Source organism: Rattus norvegicus, chromosome X (genome assembly GCF_036323735.1).
Source record: "Rattus norvegicus strain BN/NHsdMcwi chromosome X, GRCr8, whole genome shotgun sequence".
In the NCBI taxonomy this organism is placed as follows: domain Eukaryota; kingdom Metazoa; phylum Chordata; class Mammalia; order Rodentia; family Muridae; genus Rattus; species Rattus norvegicus.
The window spans coordinates 19,851,279-19,877,394 of NC_086039.1; the positions used below are offsets into that span (position 1 = coordinate 19,851,279).

At 53.0% G+C, this 26,116-nt stretch overlaps 1 protein-coding gene across 15 annotated transcripts in view; it reads right to left on the minus strand.

Annotated features, from left to right (window-relative positions):
* Positions 1-336: 336 nt before the first annotated feature.
* Positions 337-26,116, minus strand: part of Spin2bl1 (spindlin family member 2B like 1) — a 28,476-nt gene continuing 2,696 nt past the window's right edge. For 2 of the 15 annotated variants that reach the window (XM_063280458.1, XM_063280460.1), the window contains exons 4-31: positions 25,682-25,939; positions 24,949-25,258; positions 24,373-24,630; positions 23,640-23,949; positions 23,064-23,321; positions 22,331-22,640; positions 21,755-22,012; positions 21,022-21,331; positions 20,446-20,703; positions 19,713-20,022; positions 19,137-19,394; positions 18,404-18,713; positions 17,828-18,085; positions 17,095-17,404; positions 16,519-16,776; positions 15,786-16,095; positions 15,051-15,467; positions 14,494-14,729; positions 13,918-14,175; positions 13,185-13,494; positions 12,609-12,866; positions 11,876-12,185; positions 11,300-11,557; positions 10,642-10,877; positions 10,018-10,209; positions 3,276-8,699; positions 2,665-2,816; positions 337-2,022 (exon numbers count right to left, since the gene is read on the minus strand). In XM_063280458.1, the coding sequence (XP_063136528.1) occupies positions 1,058-2,020 (963 nt within the window). In that variant the 5' untranslated portion in view covers positions 2,021-2,022; positions 2,665-2,816; positions 3,276-8,699; ... (23 more) ...; positions 24,949-25,258; positions 25,682-25,939 and the 3' untranslated portion in view covers positions 337-1,057. Of the gene's footprint in view, positions 2,023-2,664; positions 2,817-3,275; positions 9,251-10,017; positions 10,210-10,641; positions 10,878-11,299; positions 11,558-11,875; positions 12,186-12,608; positions 12,867-13,184; positions 13,495-13,917; positions 14,176-14,493; positions 14,730-15,050; positions 15,468-15,785; positions 16,096-16,518; positions 16,777-17,094; positions 17,405-17,827; positions 18,086-18,403; positions 18,714-19,136; positions 19,395-19,712; positions 20,023-20,445; positions 20,704-21,021; positions 21,332-21,754; positions 22,013-22,330; positions 22,641-23,063; positions 23,322-23,639; positions 23,950-24,372; positions 24,631-24,948; positions 25,259-25,681; positions 25,940-26,116 lie in introns of those variants that run through there. The other 13 variants (XM_039100266.2, XM_063280461.1, XM_063280469.1 and 10 more) reach the window with 13 other exon arrangements.

Sequence of the window (26,116 nt, forward strand, 5' to 3'; positions counted from 1 at the left end):
AGGAAGGCAAGGACAATTTCAACAGAGGAAGGACACGACTGCTATTCCTGGATCCACCATTTTCCAGAGAAAATACTTGCCCTGTGCCCGGACCTAGCCTTGAACTCTTACTAGTTTGTTCAGGCTGCTGGCTATGCCAGACTCTCTGAAAGAAGAAAAGCCTGAGATAGATACAACATTGACTTGTGGTTGAAACTGTCCAAGTAGTCCCTGTTGAAATGGCTTTTAGTGACCCTCCAATGTACACGGATGCCATCAGAAGGCCAACTTTTTCTGGGCCTTCCTGCCCCCTCCCTCACCCCCAAACCTACCCACCATCCTTCCTTATCTCTCCCCCGACCCAGAGACTGCCTTTCTTCTTGGAATTGTGCCTCCTACGGGTATCTCCTTTAGTCGCTCCACCACCTATGTATGCATGGGTCTTCCTGGACTCCCTGATCCTTGAGCCTCTACTCAGGGACCTTTGTAAATGGCTTACTCTGCCTACCCTTGCTGTATACCTCTTTTACACTAAATCTTTCTTCCTGAATTCCTTAGCTTTCTTGAAAGCCTGAAGGTGCCACCAGGCTTCACTCTGTTTCCAGCCCTCCCTTCCCAATCCATATTTCTTCCTTCACTCTGTTCCTCTTCAAGGAGTCTCCCCCTCTCTGTTTGGCTTCCTTCCACCTCTCTAGGCAGTTACCTCCTCCTGTTCCCTCCTCCACAAACCATCTCCAGATCCTTCTCCTCCTCCCCCCAAGACCAGACCAGCTAAGTCCCATTGCATTTTTAGATGACTGCTTATGAGACAAGCTCACTTCTCTCAGAGGCTGAATTGACAGCTGTTCCATGGTTCCCTGCTCCACCCACCAGACACACCCAGCAAAGTGCTTCTGACAGCGTGCCATACCCACAGAATTTTGCTTTTGTCAGGACAACATTATGCCTGCAGTGAGACTCAGACACACTGAAGACCAGAAACCTGGGCACATCTAGAAATTACATCTTCAATTATACTTCTATGGAAAGTACAATTTTCACTCTATTTCTACAGTGATGGCAACTCTATTTCAAAGGCTTAGCGGATTTTCACCAAGGAACAGACATAGATGTGCACATCATCAGGAAACTTAACTAAGAAGACAGATGGATTGCCTTCTACCTGGTGGATTACCATCCCAACCCTCTTGGAGCCATCATCTGTGGTGTATTCTGCACATGTGCCTACTAGGAAACTCAAAAGTTCAACGGGGATGTCTAGAGGCGGAGGCTCATCAAAGCCTTCCAAGATACGGAGGTCCCCCTCTCTATAGTCTTCAAAAAGCTGGTACATGTAAAGCACTGGGTCGTTCTCATAGGTCACATAAAAGTTGGCATCCAAGACAGGAGCTTGACCGAGAACGATCCCTTTCCATTCATCCTTAGAGCCATCCTCACCCTCGAATACATGTTCTACAGCTTTGCCAATAATGGTATCAGCAAAGCTAGGGTCAGTGGCTTGGGATGATCCAACGTTGTTTGAAAGAATTTTAAGGGACCGTACCCTCTTGTCTTTATATAGTTCTAGTCCGTAGACACAGTCCACTCCATCATATTTCACCAGGTAGAGAGAGGGGTTTACAGGCACCTGCTCCACCACAGTGCCCTTCCAGTGTGTGATGGGCTCATCTCCTTCCTTCCACTCATGAGAAATTCTGCAGCCCACAATGTTCCGTCGAGGCGGGGTTGGAGATCTGCGTCTCTGCCTCTTCTGACCAGCTCTTCTGTTCATCGTTTCGTTTTCCATCTGCCTCTTCTGACCAGCTCTTCTCCTGTTCGTCGTTTCGTTTTCCATCTGCCTCTTCTGACCAGCTCTTCTCCTGTTCGTCGTTTCGTTTTCCATCTGCCTCTTCTGACCAGCTCTTCTCCTGTTCGTCGTTTCGTTTTCCATCTTCCTCTTCTGACCAGCTCTCTTCTTGTTCATCTTTTCCTTTTCCACGTCCTGTCCTGAAGCTTTGCTGGTATGCTGCTCTTGTGCTTTCTGGGTGCTGGAGGGCTCCATGGCTGCAGAGTGAAAAGGGGAGAGACAGTTAACTAAAGGGGTAAATGGTGAACTTCTCCTAGTCTCACTCTCAGCCTCTGTAACTGCTGGACCCGGAGCCTGAGAATGAGGCTGGAAACCTGGCTGGGCGCCTGCTGTGCGGTGGGAGCTCTGGGGTTCTCTAGCGCCCCTAGGAAGGAAGTACTAGAAAGTGGCAACAGGGCGGCCAGTGCCCATTAAAACTAGGAATCCCCCAGCAAGGGAATTAGGGAATCCATGCTCAGCAGCCAGCGCTCCGCGCCCCGCCCCCTAACCCCCAGGACTGTTGCCAAAGCTCTTTGGAAGTCAGAAGAGCTGTAAAGGGCCTCTCCTCCCTCCACCTTACAGTCCTGAGCTCCCCTGAGGCTCACAATCCTGTCTGTTGCTCAAAGTCCCCTATGCTTTCCCTGACTGCTTCCAAGTACCCACCTCTGGGCTCCACCCAGCTCCTTCGGACTCCTAAGGACAATCCCACTTCCTGCAGCTCCCGGCAGACTCTCCCACCCAGGCCCCCTGCCTTCCTGTGGGAGCCTGTATCCATTGCTCCCACAGTAGCTGCCAGAGGGGGCTCCAGAAAAGTCTGCTAAAAGGCTGAGTGGAAGGCTGCCGACCTAAGGAGGGCTCACCAAAATTGAGAAGGGAGGATCTGCCGGCTGCCTGCAAGAGTTGTCTGAGCTGGTGGAGGGACAGACGAAGTGACCCTTGCTGGTGTCCCGGTGCTGCTGGTGGGCTCCCGGATCCTTCTGCTTAGCTCTCCTTGAGGAGGCTCCTCTGCCAACTGTAGTTAGAGCCAAAGGCTTCAGCAATAATTGTTCCCTCCCCTTTTCTGGAGACCAGCTTCCTGCCTGCAAAGCAGAGTCCCCCTTCCTACTACAGAGCCCTCCCTCCCGCTGTTTTATAGTTCTGTTCCACTAGATTCTCAGGGAGATCCTTTATTTCTGGCTCCATGTCTTTGCAAAACCCTTGTTAACCTAGTCTAGAACCCTCCTTTTTTCTTTTATATTTATATCCCTTGGTTCCTTTCTTCAGTTTAAATCCTCTCAGTGACCCTTTCATCTGCTTTTCATCTTTCAGGAATTTGCTTTACAAACACAACACTCCTTGTCCCAAATACACTTATGAAATTGTTCTGTGTATCAGAATTCACTTTCTTTTCAGTTGGAGAACCTTTGAAAGGAAAAATGTGCTAGCCTTTAGTTTGCCATTTTGACCTAGTCTCAACCTAATTTTTACTGACCTTTCCCTGCTCTTTCAATTGAATGGAGTTTTCTCTTTCTCCTTCTTTAAAGCTTTACCCTATGGAAAAGGAATTGTGGTCATTGTGTTTATAAAAAGATAAAGAGAGGGGGGATATATTCTATGGAGGTCTGGGGAAAGGGGATGTCTCAGTGGGCCCATGCTGAGGCATCCCTTCCACCTGAGGGACCAGCCACAGAACAGTATAGAATAGAATACAATTTTTTCAGGGCAAGGGGAGGGGAGTTAAGAGGGTAGTAGGCCAGAGAAAGAGACAGGAGAGAAGAGGAGAGAAGGAGAGCAGTAGAGGCCAGCCATGAGCATATGGAGAGAAAGGGGGAGGGGAATGGGTAGAGAAGGGACAAAGGGGCAAGGGAGAGCAAGAGGAAGCAGGAGCAAGACAGTGAGGAGGCCGCAAGCAGCCACTTTTATAGTATCAGGCACAACTGGCTGTTGCCGGGAAACTGTGGGGGTGGAGATTAGACAGAATGCTTTCTTTTCCCCATTTTGGTTTAATTACAAAAGAGAAATTGGAGGACATGGTGGAGCAGGAATAGGGACATTGTGATCTCTGATTAATGATTCTTGTTTTAGGGCAATGCCTCTCAAGGGAACCTAGAAAAGTGGGTAAGAGATGTTTGTCCAGTCTTAGAGTTGACTGTTTCCTTGTTGTCCAAGGTCTGTGGAACCATCTAGGTCAGAAGGAAGAGGTCCAATAGAAGCATCTGTGTCTGTGATAGGAGATTGGAACATCTGGAGGTCGCTTCTCTGGAGCTGTCCTGGGTGTAGTAAGCGCCTGGACTGGACAAGATGCTGAAACACACATACATACATACATATATATATATATATATATACATATATATATATATTATAGGTACAGAATAAGATTAAGTGTGTCTGAGAGAAAGAAAACATTTTTTTCTTAAATGTAAATTTGAAACCCAGAGGAATCCCACTCTGTGGAATAGGTAGTAAGTGGGAGCTTCAGGCAGATGTACTTATCCAGGCGGAATCTATTTGGTCCATGAGAAGTAGATCTGAGTGGGTTTCCTGTAGCTTATAAATTTACAAAAGAGATAACAACATCAGTTAACAGCATGAACATTATTTAAGATCAGCTTTTTTTTTGAGCAGAAGAGACAAGAATTTATGATTATAGTTGGATCGTATAGTGGTGAGTTTAGCAAGAGGAAATATGAAGCATTTAACCAATGAAAACCGAGTTGAGGTAAGGAAGTAACCGATTACATCTGTGAAAGCTTACTTAGAAGTCTAGTTTTTCCATTGTCAGGCTACAGTTACCTTAGCTGTCAATGTAGTCAGAAATCTGGGGAAGAATAAACCATAATCTAGCAGTCATGTATTATTTAAACAATGACAGAGCCCATTAGCCAACAGTTCCCCATGGTCTCTGTGGTCTTCATGGCAACTTGGACAGAGTCAGTCTGGCTTTCAAGCCCAGAAGACACAGAGCTTTTCTCTGTAGAATGAATTTGTGTGACATGAGAAATGACTTACCTTGATTTAGATAAATCATTTGACTCTGAGGGTATCCAGTGGTTGTCAGATCACAATCCAGGCAGACTCATGAAGCTGTGTTCACATCTTCTGAGACCTTGAGGGTCAAACTATTAAAGGCTTTGGGCAATGCTGTCTGTCATAAACTTAAATATATTAATAATTACCAGACTTCTGACAAGATTGAGGGTTATATTGATTGGTTACATCTAAATAGCGAACATCATATGTACATCGTGGAAAGTCAAGCTATAAGATTGGGTAATGTACCGAAACTCTTTAATAAAGGCAGATGAGTTAGAGGTTTAGGGACCCATTCTGCTTTCTATCTAAGAAAGTTCATTAGCTGGATTGAGGGTTGTACTGTCATCTGGTACCCTTTGAAGACAATGAGTTACTCATGGGGGGACGTATTGAATTATTCATACCAGTGTCCCAAGAACAATCTCAACACCCCAAATTTCTGCCAGGCTAGATGTCTAAGTTGTCACTTAGACCTTCTAGAAGCCATGTATAGTGAGTCTCAGACTCACCAGAAAGTGTCTCTACCCAGGTCTGGGAGTTTCTTTACACTTCTGCAAGAGGCCGGAAGGAAGAGGGGATAGAAAGTCGCTTTCCAGGGAATACTTGCCCAAGGATCAAAGTCTTATCCCCTTTATCCTATAAAGGCTGGCCAGGCCTTACTTGGGAAATCGGGGATCCTCCTTGCCAACTGGGATTAGCAGGGGATCGTTTCCCTGGATTACCCCTAGTTCAGGAAAAGGAGTACCAACATACAAACTCCTGACCAACTGGCAGGTAGACGATGATATACCTGAGCACCACAAAGAATTCACATGTTTCAGACTGCAGGACATTGTGGCAGAGATGAGGTATCAAGACTTGTAGTTCTATTGCAGTCTAGAGAGCCTAGCGTTCCCAAAGAACCTGTCGTGGATGTCTTAAAAGTTTGCCATGCCAAAAAAAAAGGGATATAGAAAAGGTATGGAGTCATGGCAACATCAGGGTCAGGGCAGCTGACAAAAGGTATGGTAAGGTCACTTGGCAGTATCACTAGAGAGGCTGTAAGTGGCAGCTATGCATTGGTTCCTAAGGGTACACATAGCCAGTAGTCTTTAAAGTGATTAGGTCGGGTGACATTAAGGAGTTGGCATGTGGAGGTCAGGGTCTGAAGCAAAAGGTGAAATGACAAGTTAGTTCCCTTTAGGAGGTGGAGATGTCAAAGAGGTAAGGACCACGGAGGAGTGTTTGATTACCTCCCCCACTTTTCTGATATCTAGAGGTTGGGCAATTGAGACATATTTTCTCTGAATGTAGATAGTACTCACTGGGAACTGGGCTTGGTTTTTATAGTAGAGCTTACCAACAACTCCTGTCTCCCACCTGGGATTCCATGCATGGATCTTGCATGTAGAAAAAAAGTGTCTTGCATTGCTGATAGAAGTGATAGGTTCGTGATCATAGCATATGTATCTGACAAGACCAATATGGGTAGTCCCCATATTCATCTGGCCATTTTTTATAATCATTCTTTGCCTGGTCAAAGATAAAGCAAGTAAAGAGATCATAATACTTAGATGGGATACCAATACAGGGATGAGAGCAATTTGGATCGGTTCCTGGCATCTGGCCATGGAGCAGTTTCTGAACCCTGTTTAGAAAGACTGTTTAGGAACAGAAGGGTTCTGGACCTCCCAGACTCGGGTTCTACCTGAGAAGCTGGTAAAGGAAGCATCATGTCCGTGTTAGTAGGTTGACCGGCCAGAAGGAGCAGAGGGGCTGCTGGCGAGCTTGGGTTTAGGCAAATGGGAGCAAATGAAATAAAGGCTCCCAACTTAGCTAGAAGATCCCTTCCCAATAAGGGGACAGGACATGTCACCACCACCAAACAGGAATGGGTGAGAGGTACACCCCTAAAAAGGCAACTAAGTAATGGGGTGTGGTGAGGAAGGTAAAGGTGCCCTCCTACCCCAACAACAGGAAAATGGGAGAGAAAAGTGGGTCCCCAAAACTCCGTTAGGACTGAGTAAGTGGCCTCAGTGTCCAAAAGGAAGGAGATAGGCCACCCAAATACCATGATAACTACCCGGATCTCCCTGCTGGTGATGGCCGTGGTTGGGTCAAGGGAGCTAGGGCCCCTTCAGTCATCCATAGCCAAACCTGGGAGATTGGCTGGAGAGTTATCCAGGAGTGATGTCCCTCTGTTTTGTGCAACATGAGGGCAGTCAACAGCCCAGTGTCCCTCCTGATGGCACCTAGGACATGGCCCCTTTGGCTTGCTGAAGTTATGTCAAGCCCTCACCCAGTGACTTTGTTGACCTCATTTGTAGCAGGAGCCTAGTGGTCTCTTAGCCTTAGAAGACCAGGAGCTCGGTGCAGTGGCTGAGGCTGGTCAGACAGCCTTCGCCAGCATATGATACTTTAGTCTGTGAGCCTTTTCATCTCTCTCATGGTACAATTTGAAGGCTAGGGTCAAAACTTCTGCCTGTGAAGTTAGGAGCCCCCTCTCTAGTTTTTTAAGTTTGTCTTTTATGTTGGGGTAGCTCTGGGAAAATAAATAGGTCATAAGAGGTTGCTTATCTTCTGGGTTTTTAGGGTCCAGATTAGTGTATTGTAAAAAAGACTTTGTGAGGCATTCTAAAAATTGAGATGGGTTGTCCTGTTTGTCCTGGATGACCTCTTGGAATATTTCAAAGTTTCCTGTGCCATGGGTGAGACCTTGACTGGGGGGATTTAAACCTGTGACATTGAGCACAGCAAGGTTTGGGTATGGCTAATCTTCAGAGCAAGGGAGAGGCACAGGCACTTGCAAGCAGGGGTACAGCTGAGGCACCAGCACTCCCGGTAGTTCTGTGGTGAGGGGCTAGGGCCCAGACAAGAGTGGGGAGCCTCCTCCTGGCAGCTGGAAGCCCCAACAAGTGATTCGGGCTTCAGGGCCAGCGCTGCCCCACCCCATGGTGAGGAGGGAGGAGAGCCCAAAGTACCAACCATAATCCTAGTAAGGAGTGTGTTACTCTTGTGGTGGGTGGGCAGTATGAGAGTGCAGGAAAAGACAGGGTGAAAGCTATTTTTCTCAAGGCTGTGGCAGGCAGACAGAGCACAGGAGCAAAGTCAGAGAGAGAGAGAGAGAGAGAGAGAGAGAGAGAGAGAGGTGTCTTAGCAGGCAAAGTCCCTGGCAGGACACTAGGAGGCGGGGACAGACCCCACTTTTCCCACTGCGGCCTGGCAAAGTGCAGAAGCCCCATGTGAGAGAGTGCGCCAAATGTAGGGGCCACACGCACATCGCACATCAAAAAGCAGGTCTCACAGACAGAGTCCCTGGGAGGACAAAAGGGACAGGGTCAGACCTGCTTTTCACGAGGCATCGAGGCATCGAACCAGGAGCTGCAGCAGCGCAGCAGCAATGAGGAAGGGAGGAGGGGAAGACTATGCTAGCAAGAGTGCCAGTTTAGTGGCCACATAGAGATAATGCTTTCTGCTTACTATGAATTAGACCAAAACATCCCAGGAAAACTGGACAGATGACCCATGGGTGAGAATAGGGATTATTAATTCCCCCTACCAGTACTGGGGCTACACTAGGAGCTGGTCCTTCTGAGCCAGAGAGTAGTTTATTAAGGTCTGGCCTGGCATTTTCAGCATCAAGAAAGAAACTGTCTCAAAAGGAGAAAGGGAAATCTCACCCAAGGGAAAAGGTCCTGGAACGAGGGTCAGTGAAAAGCTCCATCCTCAAGGGCAATAGAGGGGTAGCTCCAAGCTCAAGAAAACTCCCCTGGGACCCTGGGACCATGTGGACATTTACTCTGACCAGTGGAGGAAGGGGGCTTACCAGTTCTCCTAAGTTTATGTCAGGAAGCGGTGGATCTGCGAGTGATATCTGGTGGGGTGGAAACCTGAAGAACTTCTAAATCCGAGCCACAGCACCATATAATGTGTTTATAAAAAGATAAAGAGAGGGGGGATATGTTCTATGGAGGTTTGGGATAAGGGGTTGCCTCAGAGAGTCCCATGCTGAGGTATCCCTTCCCTGGAGGGACCAGCCACAGGATAGTATAGAATAGAATAGTTTATTCGGGGCATGGGGAGGGAGGTTAAGAGGATAGTAGGCCAGAGAGAGAGAGAGAGAGAGAGAGAGAGAGAGAGAGAGAGAGAGAGAGAGAGAGAAGAGGAGAGGAGAGGAGAGGAGAGGAGAGGAGAGGAGAGGCCAGCCATGAGCATGTGGAGAGAAGGGGGGAGGGGAATGGGGGTAGAAAGGACAAAGAGGCAAGAGAGAGCAAAAAGAAGCAGGAGCAAGAGAATATGGAGGGGGAAAGCAGCCACTTTTATAGTGTCAGGCATGCCTGGCTATTGCTAGGTAACTGTGGTGTGGAGCATACCTGGCTATTGCCAGGTAACAGTGGGAGTCTAGCATAGACAGAATGCTAACAGTTATAGCTATGTAAATTAGAAACTGGCATGAACAAAATCAACTTCAAACTCATATTTCAGTTACTGGGCTTCACAGCTAAATATGAAATTTGTTTCACTTCCCCCATTCCTCCTGGAATTTATGTAACTTTTAATTCCTATAATCTGTGAATTAAGATTAAGTCTACATAAAAAATACTGACGTAATAATTTAATAATTTATTAAGTTTTTGCCATAAATCTGCTCCTGAGTTCATATTTGATTCACTAAAAATATAATTTAGCATAATCAAACACAACAAATAATCAGTAACAGATCCATAGACCTATGAATAAATATTTAGGATGTAATTATACTAAGAAAGAAAACATTTACAATAGGCACCCATAGGTTCCCATAGACTCCCAGAGGAGAATTATTAGGAGGTGTGGCCTTGTTGATGGTATTGTAATGATGGAGGAAGTATGTGAGGGAGGATGGGCTGAGGTCTCAGAAGCTCAAGCCAGGCTTAGTGGTTCTCACCCTTCTTCTGCAGCTCCATCTGGTTCAAAAGGACAAACACAGTTCCTGCTCCTCCCAAAAAAACTCCCACACCTAGCCCCCTGCCTTCACTTGTGAGCCTGTACCTACTGCTAATCTTCTTCTCATGAGGGGCTCTGTACCAGCAACCACCTCCACTCTAGGACACCCAACTCTTAGCTTCTAATGGCTGGCAGAGGATAGTGTGTGTGGAGGGGGTTCCTGACACCTTGTAGTCCCTTCTCCTAATAGCTGGAGAGCCAGGAGAATGGCATCCAGCACAAGGAGTGCTCACCAGAGGTGAGCCTGGAAGATCCGCCTGCCCAGGCTAAGAATCCACTGAGCAGTTGCCAATACAGAGGAAGTGACCACAGCTGGTGTTCTGGGCGCTGACAGGTCCTTTTGCTTTGGTCACACGGTGTCCTGCTGCAGCTGGTGGGCTCTCGACCCTTATGCCTAGCTCTCTAGAACAAGGCTTCTCTGCCACCTGGAGTTAGAGCCAAAGGATTAAGCAAGAATTGTTCCCTACCCATCCAGGAGGCAAGCTTCCTGCCTAAAAAGCAGAGTCCCCTTTACTTCTACAGGGTCTTCAATCCCACTGATTTAGTTAGTTCTGTTAGAATAGATTCTCAGGGAGATCAAATAGGCTAGTGGGTCCTAAGGAAAACCCTCGTACCTGCTGCATTCCACACACTCGCTCGCCCCGCCCCCTGCCTTCCCGGGAGAGTCTGTACCCACTGCTACTCTTCTTCCCCTGAGGAGCTCTGTCCCAGCGCCCACTTCCACTCTAGGACGCCCCCTGTTGCCTTGTACTGCTGGCAGAGGATAGTGTGCTGAACAGCTCTACAGACACCTTGTAGTCCCTTCTCCTAATAGCTGGATAGCTGGTAGGAAGGCTTCCAGCACAAGGAGTGCTCACCAAAGGTGAGCCTGGAAGATCCTCCTGCCCAGGCTAAGAGACCACTGAGCGGGTGGCCAATACAGAGGAAGTGACCAAGGTTGATGTTCTGGGCACTTGCTTCTATTTTAGTCACACAGTGTCCTGGTGCTGCTGGTGAGCTCGCGGATGCTGCTTTGCTCACGCGGTGTCCTGGAGCTGCTGGTGGGTTCTCAGACCTTTCTGCCTAGCTCTCCCAATGGAGGCTCCTCTGACACCTGGAATTAGAAACAAAGGGTTCAGCAATAATTGTTCTCTCACCTATCCAGCTTCCTGCCTGCAAAGCAGAGTCCCCCTTCCTACTACAGAGTCTTCCCTCTCGCTGTTTTAAACTTCTGTTCCACCAGATTCTCAGGGAGATCAATTAGGTTAATGGGTCCTAAGACAACCCCTGATCCTGCTCCTCCCTGCTCCTTTCCACAAGCTCCCTCACCCCTCACACTGCCTTCCTCTGAGAGCCTGTACCCAAGGCCACTCTTCTTCTCCTGAGGGGCTCTGTCCCAACACCCACCGCCAGGTCAGGACGCCCACATCTTAGCTGGTACTGGCTGACAGAGGATAGTGTGGGCTCGAGGGCTCTACAGACACCTTGCGGTCCTTACTCCTAATAGCTAAATAGCTGGAAGAAAGGCGTGCTCACAAGGTGTATTCACCAGTGGTGAGCCTGGAAGATCCGCCGCCCAGGCTAAGAGACCCCCGAGGGGGTGGCCAATACAGAGGAAGTGATTGCAGCTGGTGTTCTGGGCGCTCTCTGGTCCTTCTGCGTTGGTCACGCGGTGTCCCGGTGCTGCTGGTGGGCGCGCGGGTCCGGCTTTGCTCACGCGGTGTCCTGGAACTGTTTGCTTCTGGGCTCACAGACCCTTCTGCTTAGCTCTCCCGAAGGAGGCTCCTCTGCCGCCTGGAATTAGAACCAAAGGATTCAGCAATAATTTTTTCCTCTCCTATCCAGGAGGTCAGCTTCCTCCCTGCAAAGCAGAATCCCCTTTCCTACTACAGAGTCTTCCCTCCCGCTGTTTTAAAGTTCTGTTCCAATAGATTCTCAGGGAGATCAGTTAGTTTAGTGGATCCTAAGGACAATCCTTGTTCCTGCTCCTCTCCTCAAACTCGCTCGCCCCGCCCCCTGCCTTCCCGGGAGAGGCTGTACCCACTGCTACTCTTCTCCCCCTGAAGGGCTCTGTCCCAGCACCCACCGCCACTCTAGGACGCCCCCTGTTACCTTGTACTGGCTGGCAGAGGATAGTGTGTGCTGGAGGGGGCTACAGGCACCTTGTAGTCCCTTCTCCTAATAGCTGGATAGCTGGTAGGAAGGCGTCCAGCACAAGGAGTGCTCACCAGAGGTGAGCCTTGAAGACGGGCCTGCGCACCCTAAGAGCCCACTGAGCAGGTGGCCAATACAGAGGAGGTGACCGCGGCTGGTGTTCTGGGCGCTCCCAGGTCCTTCTGCTTTGGCCACGCGGTGTTCCGGTGCTGCTGGTGGGCTCGCGGACCCTTCCGCTTAGCTCTCCTGAAGGAGGCTCCTCAGCCACCTGGAGTTAGAGCCAAAGATTTCAGCAATAATTGTTCCCTCAACTATCCAGCTTCCTGCCTGCAAAGCAGAGTCCCCCTTCCTACTACAGAGTCTTCCCTCGCGCTGTTTTAAACTTCTGTTCCACCAGATTCTCAGGGAGATCAATTAGGTTAATGGGTCCTAAGGACAACCCCTGATCCTGCTCCTCCCTGCTCCTTTCCACAAGCTCCCTCACCCCTCACACTGCCTTCCTCTGAGAGCCTGTACCCAAGGCCACTCTTCTTCTCCTGAGGGGCTCTGTCCCAACACCCACCGCCAGGTCAGGACGCCCGCATCTTAGCTGGTACTGGCTGACGGAGGATACTGTGTGCTGGAGGGCGCTACAGGCACCTTGTGGTCCTTACTCCTAATAGCTAAATAGCTGGAAGATAGGTGTGCTCACAAGGTGTATTCACCAGTGGTGAGCCTGGAAGATCCGCCGCCCAGGCTAAGAGACCCCCGAGGGGGTGGCCAATACAGAGGAAGTGATTGCAGCTGGTGTTCTGGGCGCTCTCTGGTCCTTCTGCGTTGGTCACGCGGTGTCCCGGTGCTGCTGGTGGGCGCGCGGGTCCGGCTTTGCTCACGCGGTGTCCTGGAACTGTTTGCTTCTGGGCTCACAGACCCTTCTGCTTAGCTCTCCCGAAGGAGGCTCCTCTGCCGCCTGGAATTAGAACCAAAGGATTCAGCAATAATTTTTTCCTCTCCTATCCAGGAGGTCAGCTTCCTCCCTGCAAAGCAGAATCCCCTTTCCTACTACAGAGTCTTCCCTCCCGCTGTTTTAAAGTTCTGTTCCAATAGATTCTCAGGGAGATCAGTTAGTTTAGTGGATCCTAAGGACAATCCTTGTTCCTGCTCCTCTCCTCAAACTCGCTCGCCCCGCCCCCTGCCTTCCCGGGAGAGGCTGTACCCACTGCTACTCTTCTCCCCCTGAAGGGCTCTGTCCCAGCACCCACCGCCACTCTAGGACGCCCCCTGTTACCTTGTACTGGCTGGCAGAGGATAGTGTGTGCTGGAGGGGGCTACAGGCACCTTGTAGTCCCTTCTCCTAATAGCTGGATAGCTGGTAGGAAGGCGTCCAGCACAAGGAGTGCTCACCAGAGGTGAGCCTTGAAGACGGGCCTGCGCACCCTAAGAGCCCACTGAGCAGGTGGCCAATACAGAGGAGGTGACCGCGGCTGGTGTTCTGGGCGCTCCCAGGTCCTTCTGCTTTGGCCACGCGGTGTTCCGGTGCTGCTGGTGGGCTCGCGGACCCTTCCGCTTAGCTCTCCTGAAGGAGGCTCCTCAGCCACCTGGAGTTAGAGCCAAAGATTTCAGCAATAATTGTTCCCTCAACTATCCAGCTTCCTGCCTGCAAAGCAGAGTCCCCCTTCCTACTACAGAGTCTTCCCTCGCGCTGTTTTAAACTTCTGTTCCACCAGATTCTCAGGGAGATCAATTAGGTTAATGGGTCCTAAGGACAACCCCTGATCCTGCTCCTCCCTGCTCCTTTCCACAAGCTCCCTCACCCCTCACACTGCCTTCCTCTGAGAGCCTGTACCCAAGGCCACTCTTCTTCTCCTGAGGGGCTCTGTCCCAACACCCACCGCCAGGTCAGGACGCCCGCATCTTAGCTGGTACTGGCTGACGGAGGATACTGTGTGCTGGAGGGCGCTACAGGCACCTTGTGGTCCTTACTCCTAATAGCTAAATAGCTGGAAGATAGGTGTGCTCACAAGGTGTATTCACCAGTGGTGAGCCTGGAAGATCCGCCGCCCAGGCTAAGAGACCCCCGAGGGGGTGGCCAATACAGAGGAAGTGATTGCAGCTGGTGTTCTGGGCGCTCTCTGGTCCTTCTGCGTTGGTCACGCGGTGTCCCGGTGCTGCTGGTGGGCGCGCGGGTCCGGCTTTGCTCACGCGGTGTCCTGGAACTGTTTGCTTCTGGGCTCACAGACCCTTCTGCTTAGCTCTCCCGAAGGAGGCTCCTCTGCCGCCTGGAATTAGAACCAAAGGATTCAGCAATAATTTTTTCCTCTCCTATCCAGGAGGTCAGCTTCCTCCCTGCAAAGCAGAATCCCCTTTCCTACTACAGAGTCTTCCCTCCCGCTGTTTTAAAGTTCTGTTCCAATAGATTCTCAGGGAGATCAGTTAGTTTAGTGGATCCTAAGGACAATCCTTGTTCCTGCTCCTCTCCTCAAACTCGCTCGCCCCGCCCCCTGCCTTCCCGGGAGAGGCTGTACCCACTGCTACTCTTCTCCCCCTGAAGGGCTCTGTCCCAGCACCCACCGCCACTCTAGGACGCCCCCTGTTACCTTGTACTGGCTGGCAGAGGATAGTGTGTGCTGGAGGGGGCTACAGGCACCTTGTAGTCCCTTCTCCTAATAGCTGGATAGCTGGTAGGAAGGCGTCCAGCACAAGGAGTGCTCACCAGAGGTGAGCCTGGAAGATCAGCTTGCCGAGGCTAAGAGACCAGTGAGCCAGTGGCCAAAACAGAGGAAGTGACCGCGGCTGGTGTTCTGGGTGCTCCTTTAGGAGGCTCCTCTGCCACCTAGATGTAGAGCCAAAGGTTTCAGCAATTATTTTTCTCTCCCCTTTCCTGGAGAACCGCTTCCTGCCGGACAAGCAGAGTCCCCCTTCCTACCGCAGCGTCTTCCCTCCAGCCGTTTTAAAGTTCTATTCCACTAGATACCCAGGGAGATCCATTAGTTTAGTGGGTCCTAAGACAACCGGTGTTCCTGCTGCTCCCTGCTCCTTCCCTCAAACTCCCTTACTCCGCCCCCTGCCTTCCTGTGAGAGTCTGTACCCACTGCTACTCTTCCTCTCCTGAGGGGCTCTGTCCCAGCACCCACCGCCACTCTAGGAAGCCCACCTCTTAGCTTGTAAAGGCTGCGGGATAAAGTAACTGCCTGGAGTCTTCCCCAGGCACCTTGTAGTCAGTTTACTAATAACTGTATAGCTGGAGGCTAAGGAGTCCAGCTGTATGAGTGCTAGCCAGGGCTGCGACTGAAGATCCACCTGCTGCCGGCAAGAGTCGACTGAGCGGGTGGCCAGTATAGGGGAACTGACCGTTGCTGTTGCCCTCGAGAGCTCACGGGCCCTCCTGTTTTGCTCACGCGGTGTTCTGGTGCTGCAGGTGGGCGCGCGCATCCAGCTTTGCTCACGCGATGTCCTGGAGCTGCTGGTGGGCGCGCGGGTCAGGCTTTGCTCACGCGGTGTCCTGGAACTGTTTGCTTCTGGGCTCACAGACCCTTCTGCTTAGCTCTCCCGAAGGAGGCTCCTCTGCCGCCTGGAATTAGAACCAAAGGATTCAGCAATAATTTTTTCCTCTCCTATCCAGGAGGTCAGCTTCCTCCCTGCAAAGCAGAATCCCCTTTCCTACTACAGAGTCTTCCCTCCCGCTGTTTTAAAGTTCTGTTCCAATAGATTCTCAGGGAGATCAGTTAGTTTAGTGGATCCTAAGGACAATCCTTGTTCCTGCTCCTCTCCTCAAACTCGCTCGCCCCGCCCCCTGCCTTCCCGGGAGAGGCTGTACCCACTGCTACTCTTCTCCCCCTGAAGGGCTCTGTCCCAGCACCCACCGCCACTCTAGGACGCCCCCTGTTACCTTGTACTGGCTGGCAGAGGATAGTGTGTGCTGGAGGGGGCTACAGGCACCTTGTAGTCCCTTCTCCTAATAGCTGGATAGCTGGTAGGAAGGCGTCCAGCACAAGGAGTGCTCACCAGAGGTGAGCCTTGAAGACGGGCCTGCGCACCCTAAGAGCCCACTGAGCAGGTGGCCAATACAGAGGAGGTGACCGCGGCTGGTGTTCTGGGCGCTCCCAGGTCCTTCTGCTTTGGCCACGCGGTGTTCCGGTGCTGCTGGTGGGCTCGCGGACCCTTCCGCTTAGCTCTCCTGAAGGAGGCTCCTCAGCCACCTGGAGTTAGAGCCAAAGATTTCAGCAATAATTGTTCCCTCAACTATCCAGCTTCCTGCCTGCAAAGCAGAGTCCCCCTTCCTACTACAGAGTCTTCCCTCGCGCTGTTTTAAACTTCTGTTCCACCAGATTCTCAGGGAGATCAATTAGGTTAATGGGTCCTAAGGACAACCCCTGATCCTGCTCCTCCCTGCTCCTTTCCACAAGCTCCCTCACCCCTCACACTGCCTTCCTCTGAGAGCCTGTACCCAAGGCCACTCTTCTTCTCCTGAGGGGCTCTGTCCCAACACCCACCGCCAGGTCAGGACGCCCGCATCTTAGCTGGTACTGGCTGACGGAGGATACTGTGTGCTGGAGGGCGCTACAGGCACCTTGTGGTCCTTACTCCTAATAGCTAAATAGCTGGAAGATAGGTGTGCTCACAAGGTGTATTCACCAGTGGTGAGCCTGGAAGATCCGCCGCCCAGGCTAAGAGACCCCCGAGGGGGTGGCCAATACAGAGGAAGTGATTGCAGCTGGTGTTCTGGGCGCTCTCTGGTCCTTCTGCGTTGGTCACGCGGTGTCCCGGTGCTGCTGGTGGGCGCGCGGGTCCGGCTTTGCTCACGCGGTGTCCTGGAACTGTTTGCTTCTGGGCTCACAGACCCTTCTGCTTAGCTCTCCCGAAGGAGGCTCCTCTGCCGCCTGGAATTAGAACCAAAGGATTCAGCAATAATTTTTTCCTCTCCTATCCAGGAGGTCAGCTTCCTCCCTGCAAAGCAGAATCCCCTTTCCTACTACAGAGTCTTCCCTCCCGCTGTTTTAAAGTTCTGTTCCAATAGATTCTCAGGGAGATCAGTTAGTTTAGTGGATCCTAAGGACAATCCTTGTTCCTGCTCCTCTCCTCAAACTCGCTCGCCCCGCCCCCTGCCTTCCCGGGAGAGGCTGTACCCACTGCTACTCTTCTCCCCCTGAAGGGCTCTGTCCCAGCACCCACCGCCACTCTAGGACGCCCCCTGTTACCTTGTACTGGCTGGCAGAGGATAGTGTGTGCTGGAGGGGGCTACAGGCACCTTGTAGTCCCTTCTCCTAATAGCTGGATAGCTGGTAGGAAGGCGTCCAGCACAAGGAGTGCTCACCAGAGGTGAGCCTTGAAGACGGGCCTGCGCACCCTAAGAGCCCACTGAGCAGGTGGCCAATACAGAGGAGGTGACCGCGGCTGGTGTTCTGGGCGCTCCCAGGTCCTTCTGCTTTGGCCACGCGGTGTTCCGGTGCTGCTGGTGGGCTCGCGGACCCTTCCGCTTAGCTCTCCTGAAGGAGGCTCCTCAGCCACCTGGAGTTAGAGCCAAAGATTTCAGCAATAATTGTTCCCTCAACTATCCAGCTTCCTGCCTGCAAAGCAGAGTCCCCCTTCCTACTACAGAGTCTTCCCTCGCGCCGTTTTAAACTTCTGTTCCACCAGATTCTCAGGGAGATCAATTAGGTTAATGGGTCCTAAGGACAACCCCTGATCCTGCTCCTCCCTGCTCCTTTCCACAAGCTCCCTCACCCCTCACACTGCCTTCCTCTGAGAGCCTGTACCCAAGGCCACTCTTCTTCTCCTGAGGGGCTCTGTCCCAACACCCACCGCCAGGTCAGGACGCCCGCATCTTAGCTGGTACTGGCTGACGGAGGATACTGTGTGCTGGAGGGCGCTACAGGCACCTTGTGGTCCTTACTCCTAATAGCTAAATAGCTGGAAGATAGGTGTGCTCACAAGGTGTATTCACCAGTGGTGAGCCTGGAAGATCCGCCGCCCAGGCTAAGAGACCCCCGAGGGGGTGGCCAATACAGAGGAAGTGATTGCAGCTGGTGTTCTGGGCGCTCTCTGGTCCTTCTGCGTTGGTCACGCGGTGTCCCGGTGCTGCTGGTGGGCGCGCGGGTCCGGCTTTGCTCACGCGGTGTCCTGGAACTGTTTGCTTCTGGGCTCACAGACCCTTCTGCTTAGCTCTCCCGAAGGAGGCTCCTCTGCCGCCTGGAATTAGAACCAAAGGATTCAGCAATAATTTTTTCCTCTCCTATCCAGGAGGTCAGCTTCCTCCCTGCAAAGCAGAATCCCCTTTCCTACTACAGAGTCTTCCCTCCCGCTGTTTTAAAGTTCTGTTCCAATAGATTCTCAGGGAGATCAGTTAGTTTAGTGGATCCTAAGGACAATCCTTGTTCCTGCTCCTCTCCTCAAACTCGCTCGCCCCGCCCCCTGCCTTCCCGGGAGAGGCTGTACCCACTGCTACTCTTCTCCCCCTGAAGGGCTCTGTCCCAGCACCCACCGCCACTCTAGGACGCCCCCTGTTACCTTGTACTGGCTGGCAGAGGATAGTGTGTGCTGGAGGGGGCTACAGGCACCTTGTAGTCCCTTCTCCTAATAGCTGGATAGCTGGTAGGAAGGCGTCCAGCACAAGGAGTGCTCACCAGAGGTGAGCCTTGAAGACGGGCCTGCGCACCCTAAGAGCCCACTGAGCAGGTGGCCAATACAGAGGAGGTGACCGCGGCTGGTGTTCTGGGCGCTCCCAGGTCCTTCTGCTTTGGCCACGCGGTGTTCCGGTGCTGCTGGTGGGCTCGCGGACCCTTCCGCTTAGCTCTCCTGAAGGAGGCTCCTCAGCCACCTGGAGTTAGAGCCAAAGATTTCAGCAATAATTGTTCCCTCAACTATCCAGCTTCCTGCCTGCAAAGCAGAGTCCCCCTTCCTACTACAGAGTCTTCCCTCGCGCCGTTTTAAACTTCTGTTCCACCAGATTCTCAGGGAGATCAATTAGGTTAATGGGTCCTAAGGACAACCCCTGATCCTGCTCCTCCCTGCTCCTTTCCACAAGCTCCCTCACCCCTCACACTGCCTTCCTCTGAGAGCCTGTACCCAAGGCCACTCTTCTTCTCCTGAGGGGCTCTGTCCCAACACCCACCGCCAGGTCAGGACGCCCGCATCTTAGCTGGTACTGGCTGACGGAGGATACTGTGTGCTGGAGGGCGCTACAGGCACCTTGTGGTCCTTACTCCTAATAGCTAAATAGCTGGAAGATAGGTGTGCTCACAAGGTGTATTCACCAGTGGTGAGCCTGGAAGATCCGCCGCCCAGGCTAAGAGACCCCCGAGGGGGTGGCCAATACAGAGGAAGTGATTGCAGCTGGTGTTCTGGGCGCTCTCTGGTCCTTCTGCGTTGGTCACGCGGTGTCCCGGTGCTGCTGGTGGGCGCGCGGGTCCGGCTTTGCTCACGCGGTGTCCTGGAACTGTTTGCTTCTGGGCTCACAGACCCTTCTGCTTAGCTCTCCCGAAGGAGGCTCCTCTGCCGCCTGGAATTAGAACCAAAGGATTCAGCAATAATTTTTTCCTCTCCTATCCAGGAGGTCAGCTTCCTCCCTGCAAAGCAGAATCCCCTTTCCTACTACAGAGTCTTCCCTCCCGCTGTTTTAAAGTTCTGTTCCAATAGATTCTCAGGGAGATCAGTTAGTTTAGTGGATCCTAAGGACAATCCTTGTTCCTGCTCCTCTCCTCAAACTCGCTCGCCCCGCCCCCTGCCTTCCCGGGAGAGGCTGTACCCACTGCTACTCTTCTCCCCCTGAAGGGCTCTGTCCCAGCACCCACCGCCACTCTAGGACGCCCCCTGTTACCTTGTACTGGCTGGCAGAGGATAGTGTGTGCTGGAGGGGGCTACAGGCACCTTGTAGTCCCTTCTCCTAATAGCTGGATAGCTGGTAGGAAGGCGTCCAGCACAAGGAGTGCTCACCAGAGGTGAGCCTTGAAGACGGGCCTGCGCACCCTAAGAGCCCACTGAGCAGGTGGCCAATACAGAGGAGGTGACCGCGGCTGGTGTTCTGGGCGCTCCCAGGTCCTTCTGCTTTGGCCACGCGGTGTTCCGGTGCTGCTGGTGGGCTCGCGGACCCTTCCGCTTAGCTCTCCTGAAGGAGGCTCCTCAGCCACCTGGAGTTAGAGCCAAAGATTTCAGCAATAATTGTTCCCTCAACTATCCAGCTTCCTGCCTGCAAAGCAGAGTCCCCCTTCCTACTACAGAGTCTTCCCTCGCGCCGTTTTAAACTTCTGTTCCACCAGATTCTCAGGGAGATCAATTAGGTTAATGGGTCCTAAGGACAACCCCTGATCCTGCTCCTCCCTGCTCCTTTCCACAAGCTCCCTCACCCCTCACACTGCCTTCCTCTGAGAGCCTGTACCCAAGGCCACTCTTCTTCTCCTGAGGGGCTCTGTCCCAACACCCACCGCCAGGTCAGGACGCCCGCATCTTAGCTGGTACTGGCTGACGGAGGATACTGTGTGCTGGAGGGCGCTACAGGCACCTTGTGGTCCTTACTCCTAATAGCTAAATAGCTGGAAGATAGGTGTGCTCACAAGGTGTATTCACCAGTGGTGAGCCTGGAAGATCCGCCGCCCAGGCTAAGAGACCCCCGAGGGGGTGGCCAATACAGAGGAAGTGATTGCAGCTGGTGTTCTGGGCGCTCTCTGGTCCTTCTGCGTTGGTCACGCGGTGTCCCGGTGCTGCTGGTGGGCGCGCGGGTCCGGCTTTGCTCACGCGGTGTCCTGGAACTGTTTGCTTCTGGGCTCACAGACCCTTCTGCTTAGCTCTCCCGAAGGAGGCTCCTCTGCCGCCTGGAATTAGAACCAAAGGATTCAGCAATAATTTTTTCCTCTCCTATCCAGGAGGTCAGCTTCCTCCCTGCAAAGCAGAATCCCCTTTCCTACTACAGAGTCTTCCCTCCCGCTGTTTTAAAGTTCTGTTCCAATAGATTCTCAGGGAGATCAGTTAGTTTAGTGGATCCTAAGGACAATCCTTGTTCCTGCTCCTCTCCTCAAACTCGCTCGCCCCGCCCCCTGCCTTCCCGGGAGAGGCTGTACCCACTGCTACTCTTCTCCCCCTGAAGGGCTCTGTCCCAGCACCCACCGCCACTCTAGGACGCCCCCTGTTACCTTGTACTGGCTGGCAGAGGATAGTGTGTGCTGGAGGGGGCTACAGGCACCTTGTAGTCCCTTCTCCTAATAGCTGGATAGCTGGTAGGAAGGCGTCCAGCACAAGGAGTGCTCACCAGAGGTGAGCCTTGAAGACGGGCCTGCGCACCCTAAGAGCCCACTGAGCAGGTGGCCAATACAGAGGAGGTGACCGCGGCTGGTGTTCTGGGCGCTCCCAGGTCCTTCTGCTTTGGCCACGCGGTGTTCCGGTGCTGCTGGTGGGCTCGCGGACCCTTCCGCTTAGCTCTCCTGAAGGAGGCTCCTCAGCCACCTGGAGTTAGAGCCAAAGATTTCAGCAATAATTGTTCCCTCAACTATCCAGCTTCCTGCCTGCAAAGCAGAGTCCCCCTTCCTACTACAGAGTCTTCCCTCGCGCCGTTTTAAACTTCTGTTCCACCAGATTCTCAGGGAGATCAATTAGGTTAATGGGTCCTAAGGACAACCCCTGATCCTGCTCCTCCCTGCTCCTTTCCACAAGCTCCCTCACCCCTCACACTGCCTTCCTCTGAGAGCCTGTACCCAAGGCCACTCTTCTTCTCCTGAGGGGCTCTGTCCCAACACCCACCGCCAGGTCAGGACGCCCGCATCTTAGCTGGTACTGGCTGACGGAGGATACTGTGTGCTGGAGGGCGCTACAGGCACCTTGTGGTCCTTACTCCTAATAGCTAAATAGCTGGAAGATAGGTGTGCTCACAAGGTGTATTCACCAGTGGTGAGCCTGGAAGATCCGCCGCCCAGGCTAAGAGACCCCCGAGGGGGTGGCCAATACAGAGGAAGTGATTGCAGCTGGTGTTCTGGGCGCTCTCTGGTCCTTCTGCGTTGGTCACGCGGTGTCCCGGTGCTGCTGGTGGGCGCGCGGGTCCGGCTTTGCTCACGCGGTGTCCTGGAACTGTTTGCTTCTGGGCTCACAGACCCTTCTGCTTAGCTCTCCCGAAGGAGGCTCCTCTGCCGCCTGGAATTAGAACCAAAGGATTCAGCAATAATTTTTTCCTCTCCTATCCAGGAGGTCAGCTTCCTCCCTGCAAAGCAGAATCCCCTTTCCTACTACAGAGTCTTCCCTCCCGCTGTTTTAAAGTTCTGTTCCAATAGATTCTCAGGGAGATCAGTTAGTTTAGTGGATCCTAAGGACAATCCTTGTTCCTGCTCCTCTCCTCAAACTCGCTCGCCCCGCCCCCTGCCTTCCCGGGAGAGGCTGTACCCACTGCTACTCTTCTCCCCCTGAAGGGCTCTGTCCCAGCACCCACCGCCACTCTAGGACGCCCCCTGTTACCTTGTACTGGCTGGCAGAGGATAGTGTGTGCTGGAGGGGGCTACAGGCACCTTGTAGTCCCTTCTCCTAATAGCTGGATAGCTGGTAGGAAGGCGTCCAGCACAAGGAGTGCTCACCAGAGGTGAGCCTTGAAGACGGGCCTGCGCACCCTAAGAGCCCACTGAGCAGGTGGCCAATACAGAGGAGGTGACCGCGGCTGGTGTTCTGGGCGCTCCCAGGTCCTTCTGCTTTGGCCACGCGGTGTTCCGGTGCTGCTGGTGGGCTCGCGGACCCTTCCGCTTAGCTCTCCTGAAGGAGGCTCCTCAGCCACCTGGAGTTAGAGCCAAAGATTTCAGCAATAATTGTTCCCTCAACTATCCAGCTTCCTGCCTGCAAAGCAGAGTCCCCCTTCCTACTACAGAGTCTTCCCTCGCGCTGTTTTAAACTTCTGTTCCACCAGATTCTCAGGGAGATCAATTAGGTTAATGGGTCCTAAGGACAACCCCTGATCCTGCTCCTCCCTGCTCCTTTCCACAAGCTCCCTCACCCCTCACACTGCCTTCCTCTGAGAGCCTGTACCCAAGGCCACTCTTCTTCTCCTGAGGGGCTCTGTCCCAACACCCACCGCCAGGTCAGGACGCCCGCATCTTAGCTGGTACTGGCTGACGGAGGATACTGTGTGCTGGAGGGCGCTACAGGCACCTTGTGGTCCTTACTCCTAATAGCTAAATAGCTGGAAGATAGGTGTGCTCACAAGGTGTATTCACCAGTGGTGAGCCTGGAAGATCCGCCGCCCAGGCTAAGAGACCCCCGAGGGGGTGGCCAATACAGAGGAAGTGATTGCAGCTGGTGTTCTGGGCGCTCTCTGGTCCTTCTGCGTTGGTCACGCGGTGTCCCGGTGCTGCTGGTGGGCGCGCGGGTCCGGCTTTGCTCACGCGGTGTCCTGGAACTGTTTGCTTCTGGGCTCACAGACCCTTCTGCTTAGCTCTCCCGAAGGAGGCTCCTCTGCCGCCTGGAATTAGAACCAAAGGATTCAGCAATAATTTTTTCCTCTCCTATCCAGGAGGTCAGCTTCCTCCCTGCAAAGCAGAATCCCCTTTCCTACTACAGAGTCTTCCCTCCCGCTGTTTTAAAGTTCTGTTCCAATAGATTCTCAGGGAGATCAGTTAGTTTAGTGGATCCTAAGGACAATCCTTGTTCCTGCTCCTCTCCTCAAACTCGCTCGCCCCGCCCCCTGCCTTCCCGGGAGAGGCTGTACCCACTGCTACTCTTCTCCCCCTGAAGGGCTCTGTCCCAGCACCCACCGCCACTCTAGGACGCCCCCTGTTACCTTGTACTGGCTGGCAGAGGATAGTGTGTGCTGGAGGGGGCTACAGGCACCTTGTAGTCCCTTCTCCTAATAGCTGGATAGCTGGTAGGAAGGCGTCCAGCACAAGGAGTGCTCACCAGAGGTGAGCCTTGAAGACGGGCCTGCGCACCCTAAGAGCCCACTGAGCAGGTGGCCAATACAGAGGAGGTGACCGCGGCTGGTGTTCTGGGCGCTCCCAGGTCCTTCTGCTTTGGCCACGCGGTGTTCCGGTGCTGCTGGTGGGCTCGCGGACCCTTCCGCTTAGCTCTCCTGAAGGAGGCTCCTCAGCCACCTGGAGTTAGAGCCAAAGATTTCAGCAATAATTGTTCCCTCAACTATCCAGCTTCCTGCCTGCAAAGCAGAGTCCCCCTTCCTACTACAGAGTCTTCCCTCGCGCCGTTTTAAACTTCTGTTCCACCAGATTCTCAGGGAGATCAATTAGGTTAATGGGTCCTAAGGACAACCCCTGATCCTGCTCCTCCCTGCTCCTTTCCACAAGCTCCCTCACCCCTCACACTGCCTTCCTCTGAGAGCCTGTACCCAAGGCCACTCTTCTTCTCCTGAGGGGCTCTGTCCCAACACCCACCGCCAGGTCAGGACGCCCGCATCTTAGCTGGTACTGGCTGACGGAGGATACTGTGTGCTGGAGGGCGCTACAGGCACCTTGTGGTCCTTACTCCTAATAGCTAAATAGCTGGAAGATAGGTGTGCTCACAAGGTGTATTCACCAGTGGTGAGCCTGGAAGATCCGCCGCCCAGGCTAAGAGACCCCCGAGGGGGTGGCCAATACAGAGGAAGTGATTGCAGCTGGTGTTCTGGGCGCTCTCTGGTCCTTCTGCGTTGGTCACGCGGTGTCCCGGTGCTGCTGGTGGGCGCGCGGGTCCGGCTTTGCTCACGCGGTGTCCTGGAACTGTTTGCTTCTGGGCTCACAGACCCTTCTGCTTAGCTCTCCCGAAGGAGGCTCCTCTGCCGCCTGGAATTAGAACCAAAGGATTCAGCAATAATTTTTTCCTCTCCTATCCAGGAGGTCAGCTTCCTCCCTGCAAAGCAGAATCCCCTTTCCTACTACAGAGTCTTCCCTCCCGCTGTTTTAAAGTTCCGTTCCAATAGATTCTCAGGGAGATCAGTTAGTTTAGTGGATCCTAAGGACAATCCTTGTTCCTGCTCCTCTCCTCAAACTCGCTCGCCCCGCCCCCTGCCTTCCCGGGAGAGGCTGTACCCACTGCTACTCTTCTCCCCCTGAAGGGCTCTGTCCCAGCACCCACCGCCACTCTAGGACGCCCCCTGTTACCTTGTACTGGCTGGCAGAGGATAGTGTGTGCTGGAGGGGGCTACAGGCACCTTGTAGTCCCTTCTCCTAATAGCTGGATAGCTGGTAGGAAGGCGTCCAGCACAAGGAGTGCTCACCAGAGGTGAGCCTTGAAGACGGGCCTGCGCACCCTAAGAGCCCACTGAGCAGGTGGCCAATACAGAGGAGGTGACCGCGGCTGGTGTTCTGGGCGCTCCCAGGTCCTTCTGCTTTGGCCACGCGGTGTTCCGGTGCTGCTGGTGGGCTCGCGGACCCTTCCGCTTAGCTCTCCTGAAGGAGGCTCCTCAGCCACCTGGAGTTAGAGCCAAAGATTTCAGCAATAATTGTTCCCTCAACTATCCAGCTTCCTGCCTGCAAAGCAGAGTCCCCCTTCCTACTACAGAGTCTTCCCTCGCGCCGTTTTAAACTTCTGTTCCACCAGATTCTCAGGGAGATCAATTAGGTTAATGGGTCCTAAGGACAACCCCTGATCCTGCTCCTCCCTGCTCCTTTCCACAAGCTCCCTCACCCCTCACACTGCCTTCCTCTGAGAGCCTGTACCCAAGGCCACTCTTCTTCTCCTGAGGGGCTCTGTCCCAACACCCACCGCCAGGTCAGGACGCCCGCATCTTAGCTGGTACTGGCTGACGGAGGATACTGTGTGCTGGAGGGCGCTACAGGCACCTTGTGGTCCTTACTCCTAATAGCTAAATAGCTGGAAGATAGGTGTGCTCACAAGGTGTATTCACCAGTGGTGAGCCTGGAAGATCCGCCGCCCAGGCTAAGAGACCCCCGAGGGGGTGGCCAATACAGAGGAAGTGATTGCAGCTGGTGTTCTGGGCGCTCTCTGGTCCTTCTGCGTTGGTCACGCGGTGTCCCGGTGCTGCTGGTGGGCGCGCGGGTCCGGCTTTGCTCACGCGGTGTCCTGGAACTGTTTGCTTCTGGGCTCACAGACCCTTCTGCTTAGCTCTCCCGAAGGAGGCTCCTCTGCCGCCTGGAATTAGAACCAAAGGATTCAGCAATAATTTTTTCCTCTCCTATCCAGGAGGTCAGCTTCCTCCCTGCAAAGCAGAATCCCCTTTCCTACTACAGAGTCTTCCCTCCCGCTGTTTTAAAGTTCTGTTCCAATAGATTCTCAGGGAGATCAGTTAGTTTAGTGGATCCTAAGGAC